We start from the raw sequence: 25,639 nt of genomic DNA on the forward strand, positions 1-25,639 counted from the left end.
TGCTCTCCAAGGAACACCCGCACACGTCCTGAACTTTGTTCTGCTCGAAGTCCTGACATCAAGCATTGATTAACTCCACATCAGGGACAATTTCATCTAAATTCTCCCTCAGCTCTTCAGCTGTGAGCAGCCAGATGTTGCCTCGAGCTGCACTGCTTGTGGAGAGGCAGCAGGTTTCACTTGTACCACTGACTGGCCTGGCAGGAAAAGAGCTGCTGGAAAAGGCAGCCCATGTCCCCTGGGGCAAATTTAAAACCTCTGGGGATGTGATAGCTCCTGTCCAACCTTTCAGGGATGCAGGGATGTTGGTATCTCCTGCCCTTCCATCTGCAGAAAGATGAATCCTGCCTCCTTCATCTTCTCCAACACCACCCTAAGTAGGACACTTTGGAACTCGCCCATCTCCTTAGCTTTTCCATTTATTTTAAAGCCTGTAGCCTATGTCTGTGCTGGCTATTACCTTAATGAACCAAACATGATTCATTATGTTGCTATGACCCAATCCATTAAAAAAAAAAAAAAAAAAGCTCAAATAGTGAAATAAATTGTGGATTCCATGGACAGTTTCCTTTGCAGAGGAGAAATACTTTCAAAGCAAGATGACCTTGATGGGCCTGATGCTGACAACTCACACTGAAGGGCAGAGCCCACTCAGACGCTTTGTGTCCGGTGCTTGGGAGTCACACGGGTGGAAAAACTTCAGCTCCTGGCAGGATTATTTGGATGATCAGCTGGCTTAGCTCTGTTCCTCACTACTGAGAATGGTGGGGCTCTAGAGTGGGGCTGCAGCTTTCCTGGAAGGCTGTCTACAGCTTGAAAGTTATTGATCTATTATTAACAGCAACATACTCAAAGCAGGTTAGATGGACACACAGCTATGACATCATTTTTTATTTATGCCTGTCTATTTTTGTTTTTAAAGATTTATTTACCCTGTTTGCAGGATGCAGCCCTGGTCTTGAACACATGTCTGACATAAGCCTTGTAAAATGTAAAAACAAACAGCAAAATCTCCTAAAACCTGTAAAGATAATGAACATTTTGATTGAAATGGCATTTTGAACAGCATGTAAAGAACCAGAAAATACAAATTCTACCATAACACTACTATCTGTTTATTTAGACCCCGTCAAATCTCACATTTTATGAAAACACATAAAGTCTCTTCCCATCCCAAGATAAATTTCACTTTTTTCTCCAACTATCAACAACTGTTTAATGCTCTATTAAGTAAATCTGTTTTCAGACATATTTCTAATATACTTAAGTACTCTTCTTCTGCCAGGCACCAGAAAAATATTATTTGCTTCTGTTGCTATTGCACAAATATCAGCACTAAAACTATGCTCAAGGTTATGGTGAAAACAAAACTAGATACAGGAGAGCTGCTGAATCCATGTTTTGTGAATCCTGTTAAATGTTTTGCAGGGTTATGATGCTCATAATTTTTGTTTGTGTGTTCCAAGGGAAGGAAGTTTTATCAATGGGAGCAGTAAGATGAAAGGAAAAAAATACCAAAAAAAAAGATTATGGTGAGAGAATTGGTATTTATTTGGACAGTGGATGCCTAAACTCACACCAGAGTCTAAATATAAAAGATATCTAGATACAGTTAAAATATGATGTGTACTTTCCTTTACCAGGCTGTAACAAAAGGCTCTTTAAATCAAACATGTGGAAATGAGGATCCAAAAATTACAGTTTTACTCTAAAATCTCAGTCATGGACTGCAGCCTGGGGCTGAGGCCATAGCACACGTGCTGACTCACAGAGCTGCTCTTTATCCCCCAGGTTTCCAATTTAAAGTCTTAATCTTGAGACACTTGCACTCATGTTTACATTTCCATGCAAAGCCACGAGGGCGTTTGGGCTGCATAAACCCAGTCATGCATGTCTTGGAAGGCTTTGCTCACTTGATAAAGAGGGTTTGGACCACAGGCACCACATTCAGGAGTTGCTTTTCTACATTTGAGCTGACAGAGGCAGTCACTGGGGCTGGGTTTTGCAGGGCAGAGCTCCACCTTATTTATATATGTTTTTTGGGTGTGTCCAGGCAGGTGGAGCTGATGTGGTGGGGAGATGGAGCTGGGAGATATCCAGCCAAGGTCCTAGCTCTGTGCTCCCTGAAGAAATCCAACCAAATCCTGCCCTGAGTAAGAGCTTGGCTGTCCTGAGTTTTCTTCATAGCCCTGCAAGTTTAACTCAACAACACCAATATAGGATAATAAAGGGCCAAGTTCCACCAGCAGTTGGAAGAATGTCCCTCCCTGAGCAAGGGGACACAAAACAGTGAGTGGGAAAAGCTCTATTGACTCCTGTCTATCCATGGAATGCCATTCCCTGTGTTCCCCAGTCCTGAGGAACCAAGCCAAGGCACACCAGAGGCAGAAGCCCTAAGAAGTGTCAATGCAACCAGACACTGGTCCTTGGATTTCAGAAAGAGATCTGCGAGGGTGCCATGTCCCTGCCAGCCATCTCTCCCCACGCCAGGGGATGCAGACACACATGCTGCAGGAAAACAAGACTCTCTTGCTTAGGATTCCCAGAGGCCCCATCCTCAGTGGCAGAATTCTTGGAGCAGAAAGCTGACCCATCAGCAAAGACAGCTTCCCTTTGGGGCCAGCAAGGGGAAGGAATGGGCCAGTGCCTTGGTAAGGCATCTTGACACCCTCAGGTGAAAGGCATAGTTGGAATGGCTGAGGATGGACATTCTTGGCAGTCTGGCCCTCGGCAGGGAAGCTGAGAACGACTGAGCCCAGGCTCCTTAAGGAGCTTTTGACAATATTTATTATCTAATACATCTTCATATCAAAGGAGTAGCCAAGATCCAGTCTACGTACAAACAGCTGCCCTGTAGGTTTTGTATGGGGACTGGCTTACTAATAAACCTGAATTATCCAAAGGCACACTGGTCAATCCACACTTCCTGCCCAAAAACAAAGGAGAGGAAATTGCCATGAAATTTCTGTCACCTACACAATGGAAAGAAGCAGAGCGTAGAGGGCTTTGTGGTTGCTGCAGGTGCTCAAAGGCAGCTGGGCCAAAATCTCTATCCAAATACCTAAGTTTCATTCCAAACTTGTTCCTGTTTGTTCTGCAGCAGCACTTTTCCAAAAGGACCTCAGACTCTATCTGAAAGTCATGGACCTTAAAGAGGCAGATTTCCACATCAGGATGTATGTGCCTACTACTGCTCCCCTCCAAAAACAAACAACAAACCCAAAGGAGCTCATATCACAAGAACATAAGACAGACCTATTTTGAAGGATCATTGTGCTCAACCTGTGTATAAACAAAGACATATTTACAAACTCAGAGATATCCTAAAAAAAACGACCCTTTTTTATAATTATGATGACCATGGTAAAACACTAATGAAAACAGAAATGATAAAGGACAACTCTAGTCCAGTATTTTATTTAAAAAAGTGTGCAATAGGATTCTCCCATTTGCCATCTTTCTGTTCATTATTCTTTGAGAAATCATCACCAGACAATCAAAAGCATCACCTGAGGGATATCATTCTTCCCACAACAAACCCTCAAGACTCTCTTTGGTGTTAGAAATGAATCCTCTTTCACTGAGGAAATGCCTCTGAGCACCACAAAAGTATGGCCCAAACAAGCAAAACTAGAAATTACAGATTTTCAAGCAGCATGTCTTTTCTGTAGTCAAATCTTTAAATTCCCAAACTGCAGCTGTTCCACTACGAAAGAGCCCAAAGATCATCACAGGCACGTGGTTAATGATGGGCTGCCCAAAGATATTCTGGGTAAGAAAGGAAACAGCAGCTCCTGCCAAGAGCAAGCATTTGACATCAACACAGAGAGAAAGAGAGAAAACATTATTTGTTTTCATATTTCCTGAGAAAGACACTGAAGTTGTAACCTTGTTATTTATGTAGGGTAAAGGTTTCATCTGAGAATTTAGGAAAGGAATTTATTTTCCCCTGAAGTGTGATTAAGTTTATAAGCCTAAGACAAGTTTTGATTGTGGGTTTTTTCTGTTTTGGTTAGCAGAATAATATTTCACTTTCTGTCTTCTCTTTTTTGAAAAAGGAAAATATGCTGTTCATTTATCTGGTAAATGTTTATCCATTCTGTGTTAAAAACCCCTAAACAATAGAATAAAATGGAATTAAACTTTAATATATTGCTTATCTTCAAGCACTGAAACACTTGGAAAAATAATACTCTGCATGAAAATAAAATCCCCATGTTTTACCAGAATGTTTAGAAAAGTAATTTTTTTGGCTACACTAAAGGACAGTATCTGTTATTCCACAATCTTTTTCAAAATACATTGTAAATGGCTATTTACAAACTTGATTGCTTTTTAATAGCACATACCCTATCCTGGTGAGTTTTACAAAACACATTTTTCTCTGCTAGGCTGCTAGTCTCATGAACAGTCTCTACCATTTTAGTTTGGGTTGTTTTTTTTCAATATTCAAGCTCTTTGGAAATTTTCTTGAAGTGGTTGCTTTTAAACCTGCAATAAAGGTATTGCTGATGGAGAGAAAGGAAAGTTCTGACTGCAGTAAGGATGTCAATATTGGTATTTTTAAGGAAGAGAGGGCAACTAGCTTAATAAAAACAAAGGTATTGCAGTTCTGATTGATTTCAAATCTGACTAAGATAACATGCTAGCAACATCTTTGGGCCATTTGCTTAACCAACCTTTTGGATGTCTGTGGCCTGTAGCAATTGCTGGTTTTTATTACGATATTGCACAACACATTTTTTGTGTTTGAGGGACAGACAAGATTTAAAATATTTCAACTGGTTGCAGAGGATGAAAAAAAATGATGGGGTAAATTTTTGTTTTCATTGTCAGATTCCAGCCCAATTCTGCATCAAGGCACCTTCCCATGAAGATAAGGATGGACAGAGAGGTGGGCACCTCAACCACAGCATCCCCCTGAGCCAGCATACACTTGTTAGGTTTCTGTATCTATTTGTTTTCTTTGCCTGATTTTAACACAATTTTTTTATTTGGGTGAATCTAACCCTTCTTCCCTGAAAGCTTTCATCTCTTACCTGTATTCCTTCAGGAAGTATTTGTAACTCAGAACAACAGTTTGAATTCTTTGTGCCTTTTCTCGCTGCAGGCTGGTTTTTGCCTGTCCTTGGGACCAGAGATAGGCAGGACAGTGAATGCCACCACAGCACACCTCCAGGCAGTCCAACTAGATCCTTCAGGGAAACTTCAGAGCACAAAGCAAAGTCTTCTTGAGTAACATCCCACAGTGGTACAGCACAAAATGCATTTTATGAAAGGGTGGATGCTCCAATGGCACTGAAAACTGGAGCAAGCATAAATGTAGGCATGAGTTGACTCCACCCAAAGCTTTTGGAGCTCCGGTTCTCATAGGAGGAAAGGACAGTTCTCACAACAGACCCAGGTTGTCACTCCTGAACATGATGTTCCAGTGTGGAAAAAAACCATCATCACACCTACTCCAGCCCATGTAACAATTCCCACAGCCCCCACTGGGATCTCACCAGGCTACAAAACATCCAGTACTTTGTCTGCTAATCTTTACACTTGCTAATCAGCCATCAGGCTCTTGGGAAGGACTCAGCCTACAACATTTTAAACAAGATTTAAGAAGCCAGGCAGAAAAAAATCAGCTGCTTACAGAAAAATCTGTGCCTAAATGCTTCTTTTCATGGTAAAACAATGACTTGCTGGTTTGACAGAAAGGCACACTTCTTGCCAATCGTGAGTCTTTTGAGCACTTATATCCTGTTTGGCTTCTCTCCTTTATGCCTATTTATTTGGGAAATTTATGGTGTGATTCTCAGAGGTTCGGATGCTGTATCACTTATCCACGTCAATAAACAATCTGGAGCACTGTTTAAATATGGAAACACTTTGTAGCAGCACAACCAAAAGCACTGGTTGTACTGTTGCTGTGCCCAAGGGACAAAAAGAAGGGGGGAGAAAGGGAACTTTTGGTGAAGACAGCCATTTATCTTTCATCAATCCACCAACACCACTGGGGCACACCACACAGCTGGAGGATGTACAAATCCTGCCCGTTCTACCCTTGAGCTGGACACTCTTCTGGTTTGGGTGAGGATATAATTGGTTGTACCATCTACTGACAGTTCTGCTCTCTCAATTTTTAGGTGCCAAAACTGAATCTGTTTCTGCTCATGTCCCAGTGTCTGGGTTTCAGGAGACACTTTGTGTTGAGAACTTCCAGCCACTACTGGTAGCAGAGGAGCTCTTGGAGCAGAGCTGCAGAAAACAGTGTCAAGCCAACTAGAAGCCAACACCTTAAGGTCAAACTTCACACCCACTGCCTGTCCACCCTGTGCCCAAACACAGCACAGCACGACTCCTCCATTTCAAGGAACACCCACAAAAATATCTTTCTCGTGATTGTAGATCCTCAATGAGTCCATCAGAGCTCCCAGCATGGTGTAACACATGTTCTGCTCAAATACAGACTGCTCCTAATCTTCTCCAGAGTTGTCACCACCAGCACCATCTGGTGCCTCAGGATTCCTTCACTCTGTGTCAGTACAACTGTCCCTCTGTGAGAAACAGCTCAGAAACAGGAGAATTACAATTTAGAGTATGTCCAGTGAAGATGAACAAGCAACAGCAGCTTTTTTCTGGCATACTGCCTGCAGCACTCATCACCCGCTGTGTCAGAAACTCAAATTTAAACAGATGCAAAATAACAGAGGGGGTTGTGGCAGTGATGGAGGGAGGAGCTTCTCTTCCCAGAACACAATAAAAGAACTAAAAATCTACCCCCTCATTATCCACTTTCCCATCCTACACTGGATGGTCAAGAAGACAAATGCAGCGAGGGACAAATAAAGTGTACAAGTGATTAATGAACATTTAAAACATTAAAAAGCAGTTTAAAAAAAAAAAAAAAATGAGATGAGGCTCCAAAGCAGAGGTTCATGCCAGGGCAATAGTGGCAAAAAAACCAAACCAAACAAACATATATAAATAAAGTAAAACAAAACTATTTTTGTAATGGTACTTGAGAAATTTATGAATGGGATTCTGTGATGTGGTTGCCCAAAATAGCCAAGATTTGGACATGGTGACCCCAGGAGTTCCTGGGAGCAGCTGGCACAGAGGCCACGCATGAACAGAGGGTTTCCCACTGTTCCCTCTCCTCTCCTGTTAGGATGGGCTTTTCCCTCTGAGTTCAAATAGAATTCAGCATCAGTATAAGGCACCTCACACTAGGACAAGGATGATAAATATTGCCCCAAAACCAACAACTCTATCCAGAAACCCAATGGGAACTTTGAAAACCCCACTGGCAAGATGTCTCTCTTCCTCTACTTTCTTCCAAGACATATTTATTTCCCTGGATTTCTTTTAATTTTTGTTGCTTTAGGCTGTATGCTACACATTTTTCTAGTGAAAAGATGCTTGAAACAGGATAAAGTACTCCAGGTCAGGCTTTTCCAGCCCTGAGCAGTGTTACTACATGTTCCCTACACAGAGATATTGTGGATTTATGTTTAGTTTATGAGTCCTAGACCCTTCTTTGAGGAACTGCAATTTAACTGGCTAATTATCCCCACCCAGATGGAGGCTCTTGCACTTGTCTGGTTCTCATCTACAGTCCTGGGAGCACATCCTTTTCCAGGAAGATAAGCAACTACAAGTCTGCTTTAACAACGCAAGATTTAAGGCTTCTGGTGCCAGATCCAAACCTCCACAGGCAGAGGCACAGAAAGCTGAAGGGGGAGCGCACTGACTTCACTGGTTCAAGTTTCAAGAAATTTTTGGTGGGGCAATCTGTCATCAGCAGGCTTTATTTTAGATCTTTTATCAACTGTCCTGCCATGTCCAGCCTAAAGTTGGCATAGAGGAACAGACCTGCTATTAACCCATCTGGGTGTGCTTTTTTGAGGAATTTTATGGAAATACAAACCATATGTGACCGTACTCAAAGAAAATAAAACTGGTACTTCTGAGTGGCCTGATACTACGCAGATCCAATACCTAAAATTGTGGAATTGGGACAGAAGTTTGGTTTTTACACAGTAAAACTTAGGAGGAGTAAACCTGGAGGAGATTCTTTGTAAACATGAGAGCACATCTGACGTGGAGATCAAAAGGAGAACTTACACTAATTATACCGAAAAACAATCAGCGCTCCAGAACAGATAATAATGAGAAATGAACACTGAAGGAAACTTTGATGTACTTCTTAGATAACTGTGGTACTTTAAAATTGGATAGAGTTCAAACATTTAAAACATGTCAGTCTGAGATCTACATTTCAGATTGAGAATGTGTTGATGCACAAGTAGACTTTAAAATAAACACACAGTGGAGCAGAACACAAATATGGATTAAAATTTAAAAAAAAACAAAACAAAACCCAAACTTCTGCTCTTCAGTTAAATCGCCCCTGTTGAAGAGGCTCTAAAACTACTTCTTCACACAAGCTAAACTCAAATGCCAAATTTTACTGAAATCATTGTGAATAATGCAGTTTGCAGCCTGGATTGGCTGGGGTGCCTGTTGACTCAGTGCAATTTGAGTAACGGGCACAGCCCAGATCACACTGCCAGCTCCTGCTCTCACCAGTGAGCACAACACTGAGGGCAAAACGTGTCAGTCCTGATGGAGAACACAAACCTATGGATATTTCAGCAGGCCCTTTGTCTTGCTGATGCTAATGAAGATTTCTCAGGATGGGTAGGTCTGGTTCATTACTGACTAAACTGTGGGACCAAGCTGAAAGGGTGTTCTCAAAAGCATCAGTGTTCCAGTAGTGACGGGATGAGGAACAGCACAAGGCAAATGGACTGAAATTTGGAGACTTTCAAGCTTCTCTAAACAAACTTCCTTACAATCCCATTTAGCAGCAAAATATTTTCCTGTAACACCCTTCACCAGGAAGTCACCTAAAACAAAATAAAGAACTAAAAAGACAGCTAAAGGCACAACTAAAAGGACAGCTAAAGTTTTTCTAAGACTGCAGCTGAATGAAGAAGACAATGTGAAGACCCACAGCCACCACAAGGTGGGAAAGAACCATTCCAACAGCACCATCAATCCCTCCATTTACACAAGAAATAATGTCTATGTGATACACTTCATTTTCACTCTCTGCAGCCAAGCCCTGGGAAGTGGATTTTCTCAGGATCATGATGCGACTTTTGATGGGCATCCAAAAAGATATGACAGTCTTCAAAATACTATGAAAATTCAGAAATGCTATTAACAACAAAACTGTGTTTCCCTCACATTTCCTATTTACATCTCCTGTGTTCTGAAGTTTAAAATTCCTATGAAAGTCCCATTTGGGGGCATGGAGACCACGACTGGATGAGGTCCATGAGCTCCACAAAAAAATTAACATAAAGGTAATTTTTTAGAACACTCTCTCTGTATAAACTAGGAGCCAGCACGTGCTGCCAGGATTACCCTTCAGGAACAATATGTGCCAGCACCTATTGGACTGTTTATGAAATTGGCCATTAAATTTAAACACTTGAGAGGATGGAGAAGAGCCTGTGGCTTGCTGGTTTTAATTACTTTGCTGAAGGGGGGCTAAGAGAGCGTGCGACAACTCCAGGGATGAGCAGAGCACATGGGAACAGCCCTGGATGAAGCTGCCCATGTGCCCTGTTATATCCCTGCTCCAGGAACTACAGCTTTTCAAATCCAAGCAAATTAACCAGCGGTCCTCGTTAACCTGGCCAACCTTAAGGACATTTGATCCAAGAGCACAGAGTGATGCATCAAAGGAGACATGGGCCGCTCTCAGTTGCAAGCATGCATGGGCTTGCTGCCACCAAAATGTCCTGACATGTGTCCATCATGTCATTTTCAAAACAGCTGTTGCCCACTGGCGCTGTTGGAGTGTTTAATTACATGGAATAAGCACTTAGAGCCCAGTGCTGCTCCTGCTCCCACGCTGGGCCACCTGCAGGGCCACCACGCTGGGCTCCTCTCACCCCAGGTGACAGAGCACAGCGATCACCTGCAGGGTGACTCCTTCCTGATGCCCACACTATTCATTTTCTGCTGGAAACCATCCCCTGGCCTTCCAGTGCTTCTGGAGCCAAGCAAGCACACAGCACGTGAAATCTGAACATGCACCACCACAAACAATGGTTTCCTTTCCTTAAGTGGCAAAAGGAAACAACTCTCTTTTTATATTCAGGGTACAACAGCAGCCAGCACCAAGGAAAACAGAGGTGGAAATACTTTCCTAAAGCCCTTTCCAAAAACATTTGCCATCTGCATGCTGGATGACAGACTGTGTCCACACACTGTGTGATTCCAGGAGCAAATTTCAGGGATTTCACATTTCTGAAGCAGCTGGGAGTCAAATATTTTCCAGCCTGTATTTCTTTCTATCAATTACCTGCCTACTGGTAACAGAAATATTAGAAATCCTACAGTTCGTAACTCTTAAGGTCCAAATTCATTATTTGAACACATAAATCTGCTGAGACAACATGCACCTTCTCCTCTATCCTAAAAAAGGGTTCCTGGAGCCCGTGCAGCAAACTCCCAGGCAGCAAGCCCTGTTCACATGGAAATGTTAAAGAAGAGAAACAATATCAGAGTGCCCCCTGTGTTTATAATTATAGCTTTAATAACATTCCACCTCCTTTCTAATTTTTCCTCCAGGTTCCATTTTTGGCCATTTCTCAGTGACAGCCTCTCACAGGCATTTCCAAACTACAACACATACTTTGCTGAACTATCAGTTTCACTTACTCCACACCGATTTTTACTTGATGGCAGCATTTATTTTTCCTGGTGGGGCTATGAGTTATTCCCTCATAAATAATAAAGCACTTAAATGATAAGTGCTCTCAGAAAGATTTAGCAGGTTTTAGTCACTCAGGTACACACCTTTCTGTTCACTTTTATCTGGAGTTTTTGATGGGTTAAAGTTTTACATGGACAGAGGAAGGAATGACAGGATTGAAGTTTTAAGCTATAAGATTGTAGAGTAAATTAGGGTGGAATGAAACAGCACTACCAAGTCAAAGGAAAGGTGAAGGCTGCATGTAGCAGACTCAATCAATAAGTGATTGATCAAGTTCTTAAGTAAGAGAATGCTGAGGATGAGGCAAGATCTCCTAATGAGCTGAAGCTGGTCACTATTCCTGAAACCACACAATAGAAAGCAAAGCACTTTGTTGATGTAAAGGCTCAGAAATGCTGCAGTTATAACCTTAATGGGCCAAGTTCATCATTTTACTGGATAAATTCAGTGAGGCAAGAGGGGTCTTTTCTTCTTTTTTTAACAGGGTTCCTCGATCCCATCTGACACTGCTGTACCTCACCACTAAAATACGGAAAATGCAAAGTGAAACCCTTGTTCACACAAATTTTGACACACCCTCACTACAAAGCACCAACCAAAGAAGATCATCACAAAAGACTTTGGCATGTTTTTGCAAAAATAGTCTCTCAAACCACACTTTCCAACCAGTGTGGAACCCAGAAGTTATGAATATGAAAGAAAACTCTTCAGGGCTAGGTTATCCTCCCTCTGTTTGGGCTCAGACTCCTTGCCCCCTCCTCAGACATGACTGGAGGCAGCCTGGAGATCCAGCCTGTAGGAATATGCTGGTTTCCCACAGCAAATTTCTGCACCCTCCAAACAGGGTGAGTAAATATTCCCTAAATAAAAATTATCTGTCAATCATGCCACAGATGTAGAACAAATCAGGTTGTGTAAGATGAGAAGCTGGAAAAGAGAGATCACCCAGATTTACCCTCTTTCAACAGCTTTTAGAAAAGATCCTTTTCCCCTCCAGGTGCAGCCTCTCTGGACTGTCCTGATGCTCCCACATGGGTCCCAAGAGGACTCTTACATTCCTGGGCACAGCACATGGCAGAGGGATGGGAGCAGGGAACACATCTCCTACGTCCAAGGAACTGACACCCCAAAGCATCCAGCTGCTCTCTGCATCCATTGCTTCTTTCCCAAATATAAACAGCTACTTACCCCATATCCCCAAGCTTAACAAATAGCTGGAGCATTATTGCTTTTTTTGGTTAAAAAGGGAAAATAACAGGAAAAAAAAAAAGAAAAAGAAAGAAACAAAGAAAGAAAAAGAACAGACACAAAATTAAACAATCTAAATTAAGATAAACTCTGTGGTATTATCTGTCTCTTGTCAAAAAGTTATTAGGGAATAAAAGTGACAGACTGTCTACTAAGACATATCCCATGACCAAGTGACACACCTAAAACTTGTCAAAGACTTCCCTCTGTTGATGTGTCTTAGTTATCCTTAGTGCCCACATGTGTTACATTACTGTATATTCTTGGAGGGTGGAAGCTCTTGATTTATTTGTTGCAGGGAAGGAACACTTCTTTCCCCTACCTGATTTCAGCCTTCTGATGTGACAGGTCTTTGTCTGTTCCTCACATAAACCAGAGAAGTCCTTGACTAAAACCAGACTCCATGTAATTATTTTCCCTTAAAAATAAAGTCAATAAAACTGGCAAATGTGAACAAAACTGGAACTGATCTATTAAAGAACTGTAAACAGATTTTCCTCCAGTGCACATTCTTCACATTGAGGAATTACTACTGGTCAGCATTAAAACCAGACAAATGATGTGGTGCTTTGGTGAAAGAGGGGATGCAACAACTCATATGAACAAGCTATGGAAATGGATAAATGAGACTGTGCCTCAGCCCAGGCAGCAATTGGTTTTTGGGAACTCAGTGTCTGGTGTCCAGCCTTTGCAGAGTGTTGCATGTAGAGCCCCACAGAAAATATCATATCAGAACTGAAGCACCAGGCTTGGCCAGCTCTGTTTGAAAACTGGGCTTTGACCACAGCTTTGATGTGGTTGTGCACTGGGTATGTTCCCATGAAGTTTTAATTCTTGTTAAAACTGCAGGAGGGTGGAGCAAGGACACCAGGAGGGCTCAGGAGAAAAGTGCTGCTGTGGGGGCAATCTGGAAAGGGTTTCCTCTGCAGTGAAGCCAAAAACATTCAGAGAGATTTAAAAACTGTTTGCAGATGAATATCAGTACTTTTTTTCTGAGAAGAAACTTTAAATAAAAATTAAACTGAGCAAATAAAGCAAGCTACAGGTATTGAAATAGAAAGTGTATGGATAATGGGAAGGAGAAAAGAGCAAGAGAAATGTTTCACATTGGAAGGTGCACCCAGGAGGGCAAGTACACAAGAGCTTGAGTCTGAGCAAGAGCAAACTGTGTGTCAGAAACCAAGTCTACACCACATCAGCTGGATGGATGGATGGATGGAGAGACAGATCTTACCTGTTAACATTTGTAAGACCAGATTCAGCATAAAGATTCATTTTGTTTCTTCATTATCTTTTCTTGAGGAGCAATTGAAACTCTCTTTTCCACACTGTATCTACTTTCATTTGCATTTGTCTCAATGCAACCTGAGTGATGTGATGGTAGCCCAACAACAGCAAAATGTTTCTTTCCCAATGCTGTGAGGAATCCATAGTCCAGGGTAGCAGAATTCCCTGCCTACCTGGACTGTTGCTCAGAGCATCCCAACACCAACACAGCACTGTTTCATGTGGTTCTATCATCCAGTAGTACTGAGTCAACCAGAGAAAAGTGCCTTCAGTCATGAAGTGAAGAAAAATCTCTGGCCTTCCCAGAAGGAAGTGCAGGGGGCAGTTCAAAGCTGAACCCTATGAAAACCCTGGTCACAGAGGGTTTTTCCTCTTAATATGGTTTAGATTAAAATCCTATCTGTCTCCACAACTTTGATGAAAATCTTGTTTTCTGTGTCAACCAAAAGCAATGAACTAAAACAAAGAATTCTACACATGTACATGACTCCAGTGTACAAACAACTGGCTGTTTCCATAGAAAAATCAGAGAACAAACTGAAATAACTCTAAAAAAATGAATTCCTGGTTTTGTAATAAAGGCCACATGGTCCACTCAAGTGAGCACAGAACTGGAGAGGCAAAACTGGTCGGTTTTACCCAAACACCACTACTGATTTCATCTCTTACTTCATCTCTTCTTCATCCCAGGACACATTCCTGTGGAAACTGCAGGACTCACCTCTTACTCAGCAGAGCATTGGCAGAATTAATTATTGAGCATTTAATCAAATCAAACAATGAATGAACATACCATGAAGTACAAGTCCACGGAAAACACAAAGCAAACCCAATGTCATCAACCAAATTTTTGTGGTTGATTGCAAATCTCTTATCTGTAGTCACTGGAACCATTCTGGTCTGGGCTGCACACACATTTATTTTGTACACCAGAATCAAACACAGTTCAGCAAAGGAGAAAATCAATAGAAATGCCATTTGGAAGCTGAATATTACAAACACCTCTTGAAAAATTTTAACACCATCAGACTCCTGATTTTTGCCCTGATTTGGGAATAAATGGATATTCTGAACCCCATCTTACAAATCCCACAAGACTTCACAAGTCACAAATCCCACAAATCCCCAATTCCACCTTGCCTCCACTGGGCACCACTATCAGCAAGAAGTCACTGATCAATAATGCTGGCACTGTAAGTTCAAGCAAGGAATAGATAGTACTGGCAAAGGCTTTGGATGTGAGCTGAAAACCCATTTAGTTAAGAATATTTTATTGTGGAAAAGGACATGGAAACAGAAAATAAGTTAAAATGATAAAGAGACCTGAATAGAAAACTCATGGTTATAAATGGAACAGTCGCTGTGAGCAGACAGTTCTGTACATCCACATCTGTTCCAGTTCAAAGCAGTTCATGTGAACCAGGGAAAGGAACTATTTTTTCCTTCAGTGCTGCAAACCTATCTGCAGTCTGGCCAGGGCACAGGGTAGGAAGAGGGAGAAACACCATCACTGGCTCAATCAAAGTTTCGATGAGATGGAGCTGCTACCAACATCTCTTCTAGCCTTTCCCCATCTTCCCTCCCATATTAAAACACACTTCAAGAGAACAGCAACATTTGCAAACACTTGTAGCAATTAAAGCTGATTGGTTTTGCTAAAACCAAGCTTAACAAAAGCTCTGGTTTTGTTCCTCTGCTCACAGATAGTTTGTGTTTCACAACTGTCCCTTCTGGGGCCACTTTGATGATAATGTGGGAAAAGCAGGCAAAACAGTCAAACAGGGAAATAAATATATAAAAATAACAGGGCTGCTCCAAGACTCATTCAGGTTACAGAGGAGCTCAGATTTCCTGCCTGTGGATAGCTGAAACATTTGATCTACCCAGTTTGGTCTTGGTTTCCGCAATATCCTCTTTTCTTCTTCCTTTGAATCTTAAATATTATTTTTTTAAGAAGTAACAAAGAAAGCAGTGTCAAGAAAAATGTGGTGGAAAGAAACAGAAATAGCACTCAAACAACGGTGAAAGCTGGAATTAGCTCCCTTTTTCGGTCTGACAGCAATACCATACTGCAGAGGAAAGACACTCCCCTGTAATAATCTGGTCATGAAAAGTATTTATTTTCCTACTTACCGTATTAGTGACTACACACATACAATCCATGGGATCTAAAAGCTTTCTTTTTTTTTTTTTTTAACATCAGATTGTTAACATTGATGTTGAAATATGTTTATAGGGTCCCTGAGTTTATTTGCCATGGGAAAAACATGAAACTTCCCGCAAACAACTCTGCTCCTGATGGAAAACCCGCTCAAGTCAGTCAATACTGAGTAATTGCTGGACTGAGATCAATCACAAGCTCCCAAGAACTGCTTCCACTTGGTTTTACTTTAAAGATTTAGTGTTGTGACTGGGGAGGTGCTGAAATCCTCAGCTACCATTAGACATTGCTTCCAAACTGGATGGCAAAGCCTCCACTGGAGCAGAGCTCATGAGAAGCTCTCTGAAAGGCAGAGATCTTCCACTTCAACTAAATAATCCTTAAAACCCCTTACACAGATGTGTGAATAAAGGGGCAGGGCTGTGTTGTTAAATACTGCTCGTGTCAGGTGGAGGAAGGGAAGCTGCTGCAGATTTCCCTTGGACACAGAGGCATGGAAGCTGTCGGGACACACTGGAGGGTCTCCTGCTCAGCTGCCCACTTGCCACCAAAACCAGGGCTATTTCTATACTTAAGTGCTTCTCTGGATGAAGGCCAGAGGGCACAGGGAATTGCAGGACACAGCCCCCAGGAGCTATTCTGAGAAAATGTACTGAAGACAGAGAAAAAGGAAAGCTTTTTTTAAATTTATATTATCAAGACAACAATGATCTTGTTTCAGAAATGATAATCTGGTTCTTTTAATCGAGAGCTTCTTAACAAGATGCTACAAAGGGAAGCTTTAAAAATTAAATTATTTCATCTGCCATTTAGAAACTATTAGTTTTAAAAGGCATAGAGATTTGATTTCTATGCCTCTGGTATGTAACGATGTTTAAAATCTAAACCAAAACCTGTTTCTGCTCTTCCTCTGATAATTAAGAGATGGTCTCTGGTTTTCATTATCCAACTATTCATTTATAATGTTAGATGGGCTTAAATGGTTAAGATTAATCAAAAATACTTTATCACAACACACAAAAGAAAAGTCACTACAGCACTGAAAGAAAGGTACCAGTGAGAACAATTTCTCTTGCAGACAATGCCTTGTCATTATTTTCGGTGTGTTTGAGAGAGCAGATTCATTCTCAAATGAAAACCATCAGCTGCAAATTTACAAAATAAGCTATTTACAGTGTGATGGCACTCCTCAGCCCGATACAAAGTAAGCAGCAAAGTGAATAAGCATGGCCTGGTAGCTCAAACTCCAGTTCTAAGTAGCACTGAGAACAGTTTTACCCTGTGTAATCTGGGGCCGACACACACCACTCTGCTTCTTCCTCACCTACACAGTGCACAAGGTCTTACCCTGGATAAGAATTCTCTTCTCTCAGCTGAATCCATTTCAAGTGAACTAAAATGACAGCTCTTGCTCTCTGTTGCCTGTCAAACCCAAAAATTCAACATAATCATTCTTGTCATATGCCAGAAGTTCTGCAACTTGAATGCAGTGCAAATGGAGTGATGGGCTCTCATGATGACTTCCTAAAATTTCCTAAAAAGTCCTCTAAGATCTGTGGATACAGAAATACCTTCTATAGCATATACAAAAGGGCTGGGATATGATTTTGGTGTTCAGCCTCTTAATCTGGGAATTAAAGGAAGATCTCCTGTTTATCCTTGAGTACAATTGTTCAGAAACAGGATCTGTTTCTATTCAAAGAGCCCAAACATAATTTAACACCCCAGGGCACATGAAGTCAAATATTTCTCCAGAATGACTGAATTTGAAATTGTAGCACAGGAAGAGTGTCCTGGCAGCACACCTCAAGCTGCTCTCTCATGCCTTTAGCTGGCCTCAGCTTTCTGGCAAATGGATTATTGACAGCAATAAAGATGTAAAGATGAAATAACATTTCCAATCTATGTCCCTGTCAATGTCAATGTTATACCCTAAAAGACAAATTGTGGGAGCCTGCAAACACAGCCCTGCTAGTACAGTGCTGATATGCAAAACCCCAGAAACCTTGAAGTGAAAGTTAAGGATATCTAGTCACACCTTCTGTACAATCAGTTATGCTGATTTTTAAAAAAATGGAATGTGGACACTCACTCTTCAGTCCTCTGTTTGCCACTAAGAGAGGTACTCCCAAGACAGATCATGGCAAAGGAAATGGTGCTCAGCATGTTTTATCTGACTACTTGCCATTTTTAAGGAGTGAACAAAATTACAGCATCTCCTGCAACTGCTTTGCAGAAGCAGCCTTAAATTTCAGCAGGCAATCACCCAAGGGAGACTTCTACCTAAAATTCCTGATAACAGTCATTTGTTTTCAGATCTGTTTGATTCAAATTTATAGTTGGTTTGGGGCACCAGCATGATGAACTGACTGTACACCCTAGGAAATTAAATTTGTGAAAATACATTATTTGAGCTGATTAAAAGAAAGCAAGTGTTGCTTTGGATGTTGGTCTGATGAACCTTAGGGATAGTGTGAGAGGAATAATTGACTGGAATGTCACTTTTATTACTTTAGTGATAAACTAACCTTAAGAATTCCATTTTTAATGATATTTTAACTCTTTACACAGAGCTGCAAGGCCTTACCACATTGGAGGTAGGTGCAGAAAGCAGCTTTCCCCTCTGTGCTGACCATGTCATGTATGAGACCCCTAAGGCACAACCCCAGAGCCAGCCCTTTCCCTCACTGACCCCGGAGCTGCAACTCCTACACCTGGCGAAAATCCTGGAAAAATCCTGGCTCCACATCCTTACTTTGTGACTCAGGCTCATTTCTGTTTATACTCTTGTGAGCTGAAGAATGATGATGACTAGTAGCTATATAGATAAATAAAGTATATTAAGTCACAGGAAGTAAAGAGGGAAAACCATTAATTTATTTTTAGAAACCTGCTCTTGCCATTCATCAGAAGAAGAACATCCAAAAGTTTTCAGCGAGATACAAGCATTTGGATGGGGTTTGCTGACCACATACCAGCATTCAGACTACTCACAGAGAAGCATTTGCCTTCTTTAGACCAGTCCCGGACTCCATGCCAGGAACACAGCATACAGACAATAATGGAGTAGTTTCCACTAGTAGGAAAGGGTGCTTTCACCACACAGGCTTACAGCTGCTTGGTCTCCCCCTTCCAGTGGTCATACAGAAGATTCCTCCCTCCAGATGCACCATGGCACCAGCTGGTACATCCCAAACTACTGTCCACACCAGATCAAACAGCAGGGAAAACATCCAAAGGTCCAGATTGCCTTCTCCAGATGGACAGACCAAGGTCCTGCACCTCGGCTGGGGCAATCCCCAGACACAGAGAATGGGTTGAGAGTAGCCCTGAGGAGGAAGACGTGGGGTTTCTGGCTGAAGATAAGCTCAAGTTGAGCTGTCAAGGTGTGCTGGCAGCCCAAAAAGCCAAAAATGTTCTGGGGTGCCACAAAAACAGTGTGGCAAGCAGAGTGAGGGAGAGGATTCTGCCCTCTCCTCTGGAGCACTGCATCCAGTTCTGGGGCCCCAACATGTAAAGGATGTGGACATGCTGGAGCAAGTCCAGAGGAGGCCATGGAGATGTCCCAAGGGCTGAAGCCATCTATGGAGCCAACCTGGAGAAAAGAAGGCTTAGGATCCCCTTTCACTGTCTAAAGAGGCTCCAGGAGAGCTGGAGAGGGACTTTGAACAAGGGCCTGGAGCGGCAGGACAAGGATGGAATGGTTTCAAACAGGGAGGGCAGGTTGAGATGGGACATTGGAAGGAATTGTTCTTTGTGAGGGTGGTGAGGCCCTGGCACAGGTTCCCAAAGAAGCTGTGGCTGCCCCATCTCTGGAAGTGTCCAAGCCCAGGCTGGACAGGGCTTGGAGCAACCTGGGATAGTGGAAGATGTCTCTGCCTATGGCAGGATCATCACAAGATGATATTTAAGGCCCTTTCCAACCCAAACCACACTGGGATTCTGTGACTGTGCCAATGCAAATCAAAACTAAAGAAGTGATTTGATCTGGAGCTGGATGCTCAACTCACAAACACTGAGTGAATTCAGAATTCACTCACCCCTTGCTTCCCATCCTCTTGCTGGTTTGCCAAAACAGCACCAATCCAACAGTGCCATGCCACACTCGTGATGAATTTAACAGGATTTGCATAAAAGCTTCCATCCCTTGTGGCCCACAGAAGATGTGTTTTTTTTTCTGGGCAGTCATACCACAAGCATGAAGTCACACCACATTTTGAATCTTCGCCTTCCAAAATCTGGGAAGAACTGCAAGACACACTCATTGATATGTCTTGTGGTGCGTGGGCAGCCAAGATGCCATAGTGCAAATGGCCAGACACAAATACACAAGAGGTTTTTCTCTGACTATTAATGCTGTTCTGGACAACTGTCTGTCATCATCCTTACTTCAAAGTAGTAAAAACCCTGGAACTCTGAATGATGCTTAGTCCTGAAACTTCCACCTTGTATCCCTTTCCACTTCTTAATAATAATTACAAAATTCCTACAGTATCATGTTGAAAAGTACAGTTTTAAAATGTATTCAGAGTTCATTACTTTTACCCCCACGATGTCACTGAAGTCACTATCTGCTCACTTTTCCTATTCAATTTTTAACAATGTGTCCTGAATCTGCTCTGAAAATGTAATTTAGTTTCTAGACTTTTCCCTTTTTTACTAATTGAATGCTGTGAAACGTATTTCTCTCTCCCTGGACACATTTTCTCTTAGTAAACCATAGTTATGAACACACCGATCCCTACTGCACATTGCAATCTTGCTCTGCAAGTAGGATATCAGCTGACGTCAATAAAGATGTACAAGGGGCACCAAATATTTTGCAATGTGTTTAGGAAACAGAGATTTTTCTTGTTTTAGTATGTACTCATCAGGATACAAGTAGAGGTAAACCAGCAGGACTGGGAGCCAGGAATACATAACTCAGATTGTTATGTGTCACTGACATCATGATAGAAGTTCAATAATTTATAGGATATGAAAAGAGCAGTTAATGCATGTAAACCACTTATGCTTTTCATAACAGAGCTCAGGTTTTAAAACTCCCTTGGAGCACTTACCACAGTTGTGTGGAAAGAGTCATAGGTGTCTGTGTCAGTTTTAAAAAAGAAAACGTTCTGCCTTTCAGAGCCACAGTCTGAAAGGCCATCTCAGTAATTATATACATTATTAATATACCACTGATAGGAATAAGAATCCAGGTCCTTCCACAGATAGAGGGCTGCCAAGAACAAATCAGATATGTAGATAAGGTAGGCAGGCAAAGATATTAAAGAGGAATGGCACTGGGTCTGATGTTACCGCTATCTTTCCATCAGTTCAAAGCTGGAAATAGTTCCCGTAATGGCTGGAAGGACAGACTGCCAGCAGAAGGTTCAAAAAATGTGAACTGTGGGAGTCTGAAGAAGACAGCAAACACTGGCATGTGTGCCAGCCACAGAGGAGAGACAGGGACAAGCCACTGGAAAGAGCAAAGGAAGCTGGAACACAACACACGGAGCAGCACAAAGGCACGGAACAAAGGCGAGGCGAGGACGGAGCGGGGACACGGGTCAGCTGCTGCAGAGAAAAGTCTAAAGGATGCAGGAAGGTTAGGGGGCAGGGAGAAGGGCTGGCCCTCCAACCAGGATGTAGTACTACTTTCAGAAATAGAGGGATGAGGGATACAAATCACAGGCTAAACCAAATAAATAAGAGTCTATTTCCCGGGAGGCCATGTGGGCTCGCCTAGGAAGCAGCTGTGGTGACTAATGCAGGCCAGCAGAGGAGCTCTGCTTCCTGTGCATTCCAAACCTCCCGAGCCAGACAGACATTGAGGTTGTTGCTAAAAGGCCCACATTTACCATAAATTACCTCGCAGGAACAATGGAGACACCACTATCTCTGTGCTCTTCAAAGCACCGGAACAAAGTGGCACAGTGCTAGTGGCATTGCTTAGATCTAACAGCTGGCACAAGATGACTTAGCACCACTGAAAATAACCCCGTGACAGGGCCCCAGCAAAGCTGCCAACCCCTGAAAATTTGTCATTTGTGAAACCCCCTCCCCTTGGGATTTGTACCTATGACAGAACTGCAAGTCTCACTCTGATCTCCAGTTTGGCTGCAACTATGGGTGAGGTGGGGAGTTGAATAACCCCACACCAGCTGAACACCTTCTGCAGTCTGTGAAATCATACAGAACTCTTTCATCCCACTGTTGCTAACTTGGCTTGTGTAATAAAACAAGGGCTTTGTCAGAGCCCCTGAAAACATTCACAAGAAATGAGGAGAGTGGTGACTTCCATTCCTGGAACTCACTGGACCAGTGCTGCACCCATGCAGTGGCCCGACAATTCTATATGAAATGCATGTTTTGATAGCGTAAATACTTCAAATTCCCAATCATCTTGCCCGAGGACACTGCCAAGGACTTTGGACAGGCTTTCCTCTGGAGCCTGCTCAGTGCCTTTGGCTTTCCCAGATCTCATCCCTGTGCTGACTGCCCTCTATGGCAAATGAGGATACAGCAGAGGGATCAGCCTTCCGAAGGCACAAGGCAAAGATTCGCGAGTACCTGGACAACAGGGAGCAGGATGCTGAGCTCTCAGTGGGGGCTAAGGGGATCTCTTTCCCCAGGAGTCATAGGCCATGCTGTACAGTGTGATACAAGCACCTCTTCAGCACTATGATCTCAGTGAGAGCAGCTCACTCCTTCTGGAGAGGTTTCTGGTCAGGGGTGCATCCCAGGAGATCTCGCTCAGGCCCCAGCTGAGTAAGATGCTAAACGTGCCCCAGTTAGTGTCAAGTATCCCCAGTAAAATGGGAGGTGGGGCCAAACTTGACATTCATCAGCCTTTCACACAGTAAAGTCCTCAAGCTTTTCATGCCTGTCACAGCCCCTTCCTTTCTTCCTCTCCCCAAAGTGATCCTAATTAAAACGGAACCTTATTTTCCAACCACAGCATGTCCCCAAGCATTTCCTTTTCTCAAAACTGCCACAACCCAAAGGGTGCAATTCGAGTCCAAAGGGATATTTTTCTCTTCCTGATGCCAGCAAACAATGCTACCCATAGCCAGGATTACTCTGCTGCCTGTTTTCTGTTCTGGCACCTTGCTTTCCTCCTATAATTCACATCACTCACCCTTGCAACCTCAGCGTGTGGCCCTGGAGCTCCGCACCATCTCCCCAGGACATCCACCACACCTGACTCCACAATGTCCCGTTTCCCACCACCCCAACACCCTGCCAGAGTTCCCAGTGACTGCCAGGCTGCCCTGTTTGCTGCCAGCCTGGGGCAGGACAGGGAATGTTTTCCGTGGCACATGCCTGCAGTCCGGCACAAAGTCAGAGCTGCTGGCTGCCCTGGCCGTGTGCATGCTCAAGAATTAATAAGTTATTATGACAAATTAAAATATTGAGTTAATGATGTGCATGACTGCAAGTTACAGAGCTGGAAAAGAAGTCCTAATTAAATCAATACAGTTATTAGTCCCTTGTCATCTCTGATTAATTATTAGCTTAATATGCTCCATCATTTTCACTGTTAGTGGAAAGAGCTGCAGTGCTACCAGAGGACCTGGGCAGTACACACCAGAAACCAGAAATGGAGACATGCTGGAGCTCCCAGCTCTGGGATGAACAAAGTCTGTCAGAGAAGAGGAAAAACATTTCATTTTTTGGGGGACTGGTCTGACAGCATTTAAGTTTGTCTTCAAAGGGGGAAGATGTTTACTCAGGGGATTTTTGACTGCTGAAAGGTAGTAAAGACTTGACTCCTAAAACTGGGCTTAGTCCCGGGCATTTGTCCCGGTGCCTCCAAGCTTTTCTCTGCAGTGACAGGATGTGACCATGGTCCTTTCAGAAGCCAACGTGCCCCTCCCTTGCTCCAGAGCCCACCCCAGTTGTGCCCCTCACCCCATCCTCACTAGATGCACTCAGTTACCCCAGGGCACAGAGGAGTGGGCACATAATAGGCTGGCAGGCATCAGCTGTGGTGCCTGGCTCCTCAGAGCACAGATGTAGCTCAGGACACCTGTCCTTTCATGCCACCGACAGGGCCAAAAATAATGTGCTGAGGTCACTTTTCTCCTTGGTAGTGATAACTGAAACAGTACTTTGGATTTAGGCAACAGATAGTATTTACCCAGAGATTAGGGGAGCACAGCTTCCCTTCTGTTTTGCTGCCTTCCATCCTTTCACTTCCCCCAATTTTTTTCTGAACTCCTTGTAACAAGCAGGTTTCATTTGCTGTCTGCAGGAGGATCTGAGTATAAAAACTTCAAGGATAGGTCTCCACACGTCTCTCCAGTAAGTCATGAAGCAAATTTGTACCACAAATGCTGCTATATCTTTGGACAGGAGTTTTGTCTTAGAAACAGCTTTCACAAACAAGCTCTTTTGAATAGGTTATCAACAGAAATACAAACACATGCTGCCGAGAACAAAACTGCTCCTTGAACTCATCAATGAAGCTTTTCACGCTGCTAAGGGCTGATTCAGTAAATTAAATAATGTCACTGTTAAAGACTCTGCTTCTCAAAGATAAAAAGCCACTCAAACGATTTCTCAGGACTCTCACCACCCTATCGCTGCGATTACCTTGTGATAAATTGCCACCTGCCCCATGAGTAATGGTAGTTCCCAGTGCCATTTTATCATTTAGTCCTCTTACTGATATCTCTGTTAATGTACTGCCACAACACTTTAGCTTCCCATGCTCTACTTGCCTTCCACTGCAGTTGTGCAAAGTTGGAGCTCCTTATTTCCAGAAAGAAGTTAAGCTGGGACAACCAGTGTCATACAGAAACCCTCTCCCCTGCTCCTTAGATATAAAGCCCACCTGTTTTGTGTCAGACATTAAAGAAAAAGTTTAAATTCTGAGTGCTCTAGCCAGCCTAGGTTTGCTGAGTAAACAGCATTTCTTCTAGAAATGGGCTGAACTCCAGTGAAATATTTGGCTATTTAATGAGCAGGCTCTAGGATAACGGTATTCGTGGGAATCAAAAAAGAGGGAGTAAAGAAAAGGGCTTCCCGCTCTATTCTTAGCTGCAAACAGCTAGATTTGGAATTTTGATTGTAAAGCATGGAATTTATAAATGGTGCCATGCTAAATTTACTTCATTTGTATACAATTGAGCCGGATAATCAGAAGTGTTCCAGTATGTTCCTGGTTAGCATCTTGGTTCTGGTTTTATTGTCTCCAAGCTGGTAGAAAAAATGCGTTCAGTAAATAGTGCTTGCAAAATCTGTGTCCCAGTGTGTGTGCAGGAAGGTTTCCTATACACAGATTTTATATAAATGCGCATGTGGGTGCACATGCATGCACACAGACACTGAGCCGTGATTTACTTCCAGAGGGAAGCCAAGGAAATTCCCACCCCCTACCATTTAAACGATCGGCTCTTTGGCTCCAAACATTCTGCAACTTCTCAGCCAAGTATTTTACCCTTCCAATATATATAATTTATTTTGCTGCACACATTAGTTAATGATAGCAAGATACACGATTTAGTCTGTTCTATAGAAACATTACTGACAATCGCAGAAAGATCCATTTCATTTAGTAAGTTGGGTTTTTTTTTAGTTTGTCTTCCACAGCGCGGTGTGAATTAACAGCAATCATCAGCTCAAAGATTTGTCACATATACTTCGTACTCCGGCAATTTTTCATAATTAATTGGCTTCCCGCGGTTGCACGAGCTTTTAATTACGATATTAATATAGGTTAAAAGGACTTTACACTGTTTTACGCTTCGGGGAGGAGGCGGAGGGGGAGCAGGGGAAAGCGGGAGGTGGGAGAGGAGCTATTTCATTTCACCGGTACTCTGCGGCGATTATTTCTGGATTTTTAAAAATAGTCGATGAAACGCTAATAATAAATCCCTTATCGGGGCACCCGGGGCGGCCGCCGAGCCCGTCCCCGGCCGGGCAGGAGCGCGCCCCATCCCGCACCTTCCCCAGCGGCGGCGGCGGCCGACACTTACGCTGTCCCCAGGGCGCGGTGGCCGGCAACCTGCGCAGGTGGATCTCATCCTTCTCCATCGCCCGTCCGAGCCCCGCAGCCCGCCTGCCACTTGGTACCAAAGTGAACTTGCCAGGATCCCTCCTCCCGCCGCTCCTCCTCCCTCGTCCCCCCCTGCTGCCGGGGCGGGCGCGCTGCTCCGGGAGCGGCTCCGCGC

At 43.0% G+C, this 25,639-nt stretch overlaps 1 protein-coding gene across 4 annotated transcripts in view; it reads right to left on the minus strand.

The window, feature by feature from the left end:
* The window catches only part of ANO1 (anoctamin 1), a 70,905-nt gene extending 45,272 nt beyond the window's left edge, over positions 1-25,633 (minus strand). For all 4 annotated transcript variants that reach the window (XM_015631889.1, XM_015631888.1, XM_015631887.1 and 1 more), the window contains exon 1: positions 25,445-25,633. In XM_015631889.1, the coding sequence (XP_015487375.1) occupies positions 25,445-25,502 (58 nt within the window). In that variant the 5' untranslated portion in view covers positions 25,503-25,633. The remainder of the gene's footprint in view (positions 1-25,444) is intronic.
* Between the last annotated feature and the right edge of the window lie 6 nt (positions 25,634-25,639).

The sequence above is a fragment of the Parus major genome, chromosome 5 (assembly GCF_001522545.3).
Source record: "Parus major isolate Abel chromosome 5, Parus_major1.1, whole genome shotgun sequence".
Classification (NCBI taxonomy): Eukaryota; Metazoa; Chordata; class Aves; order Passeriformes; family Paridae; genus Parus; species Parus major.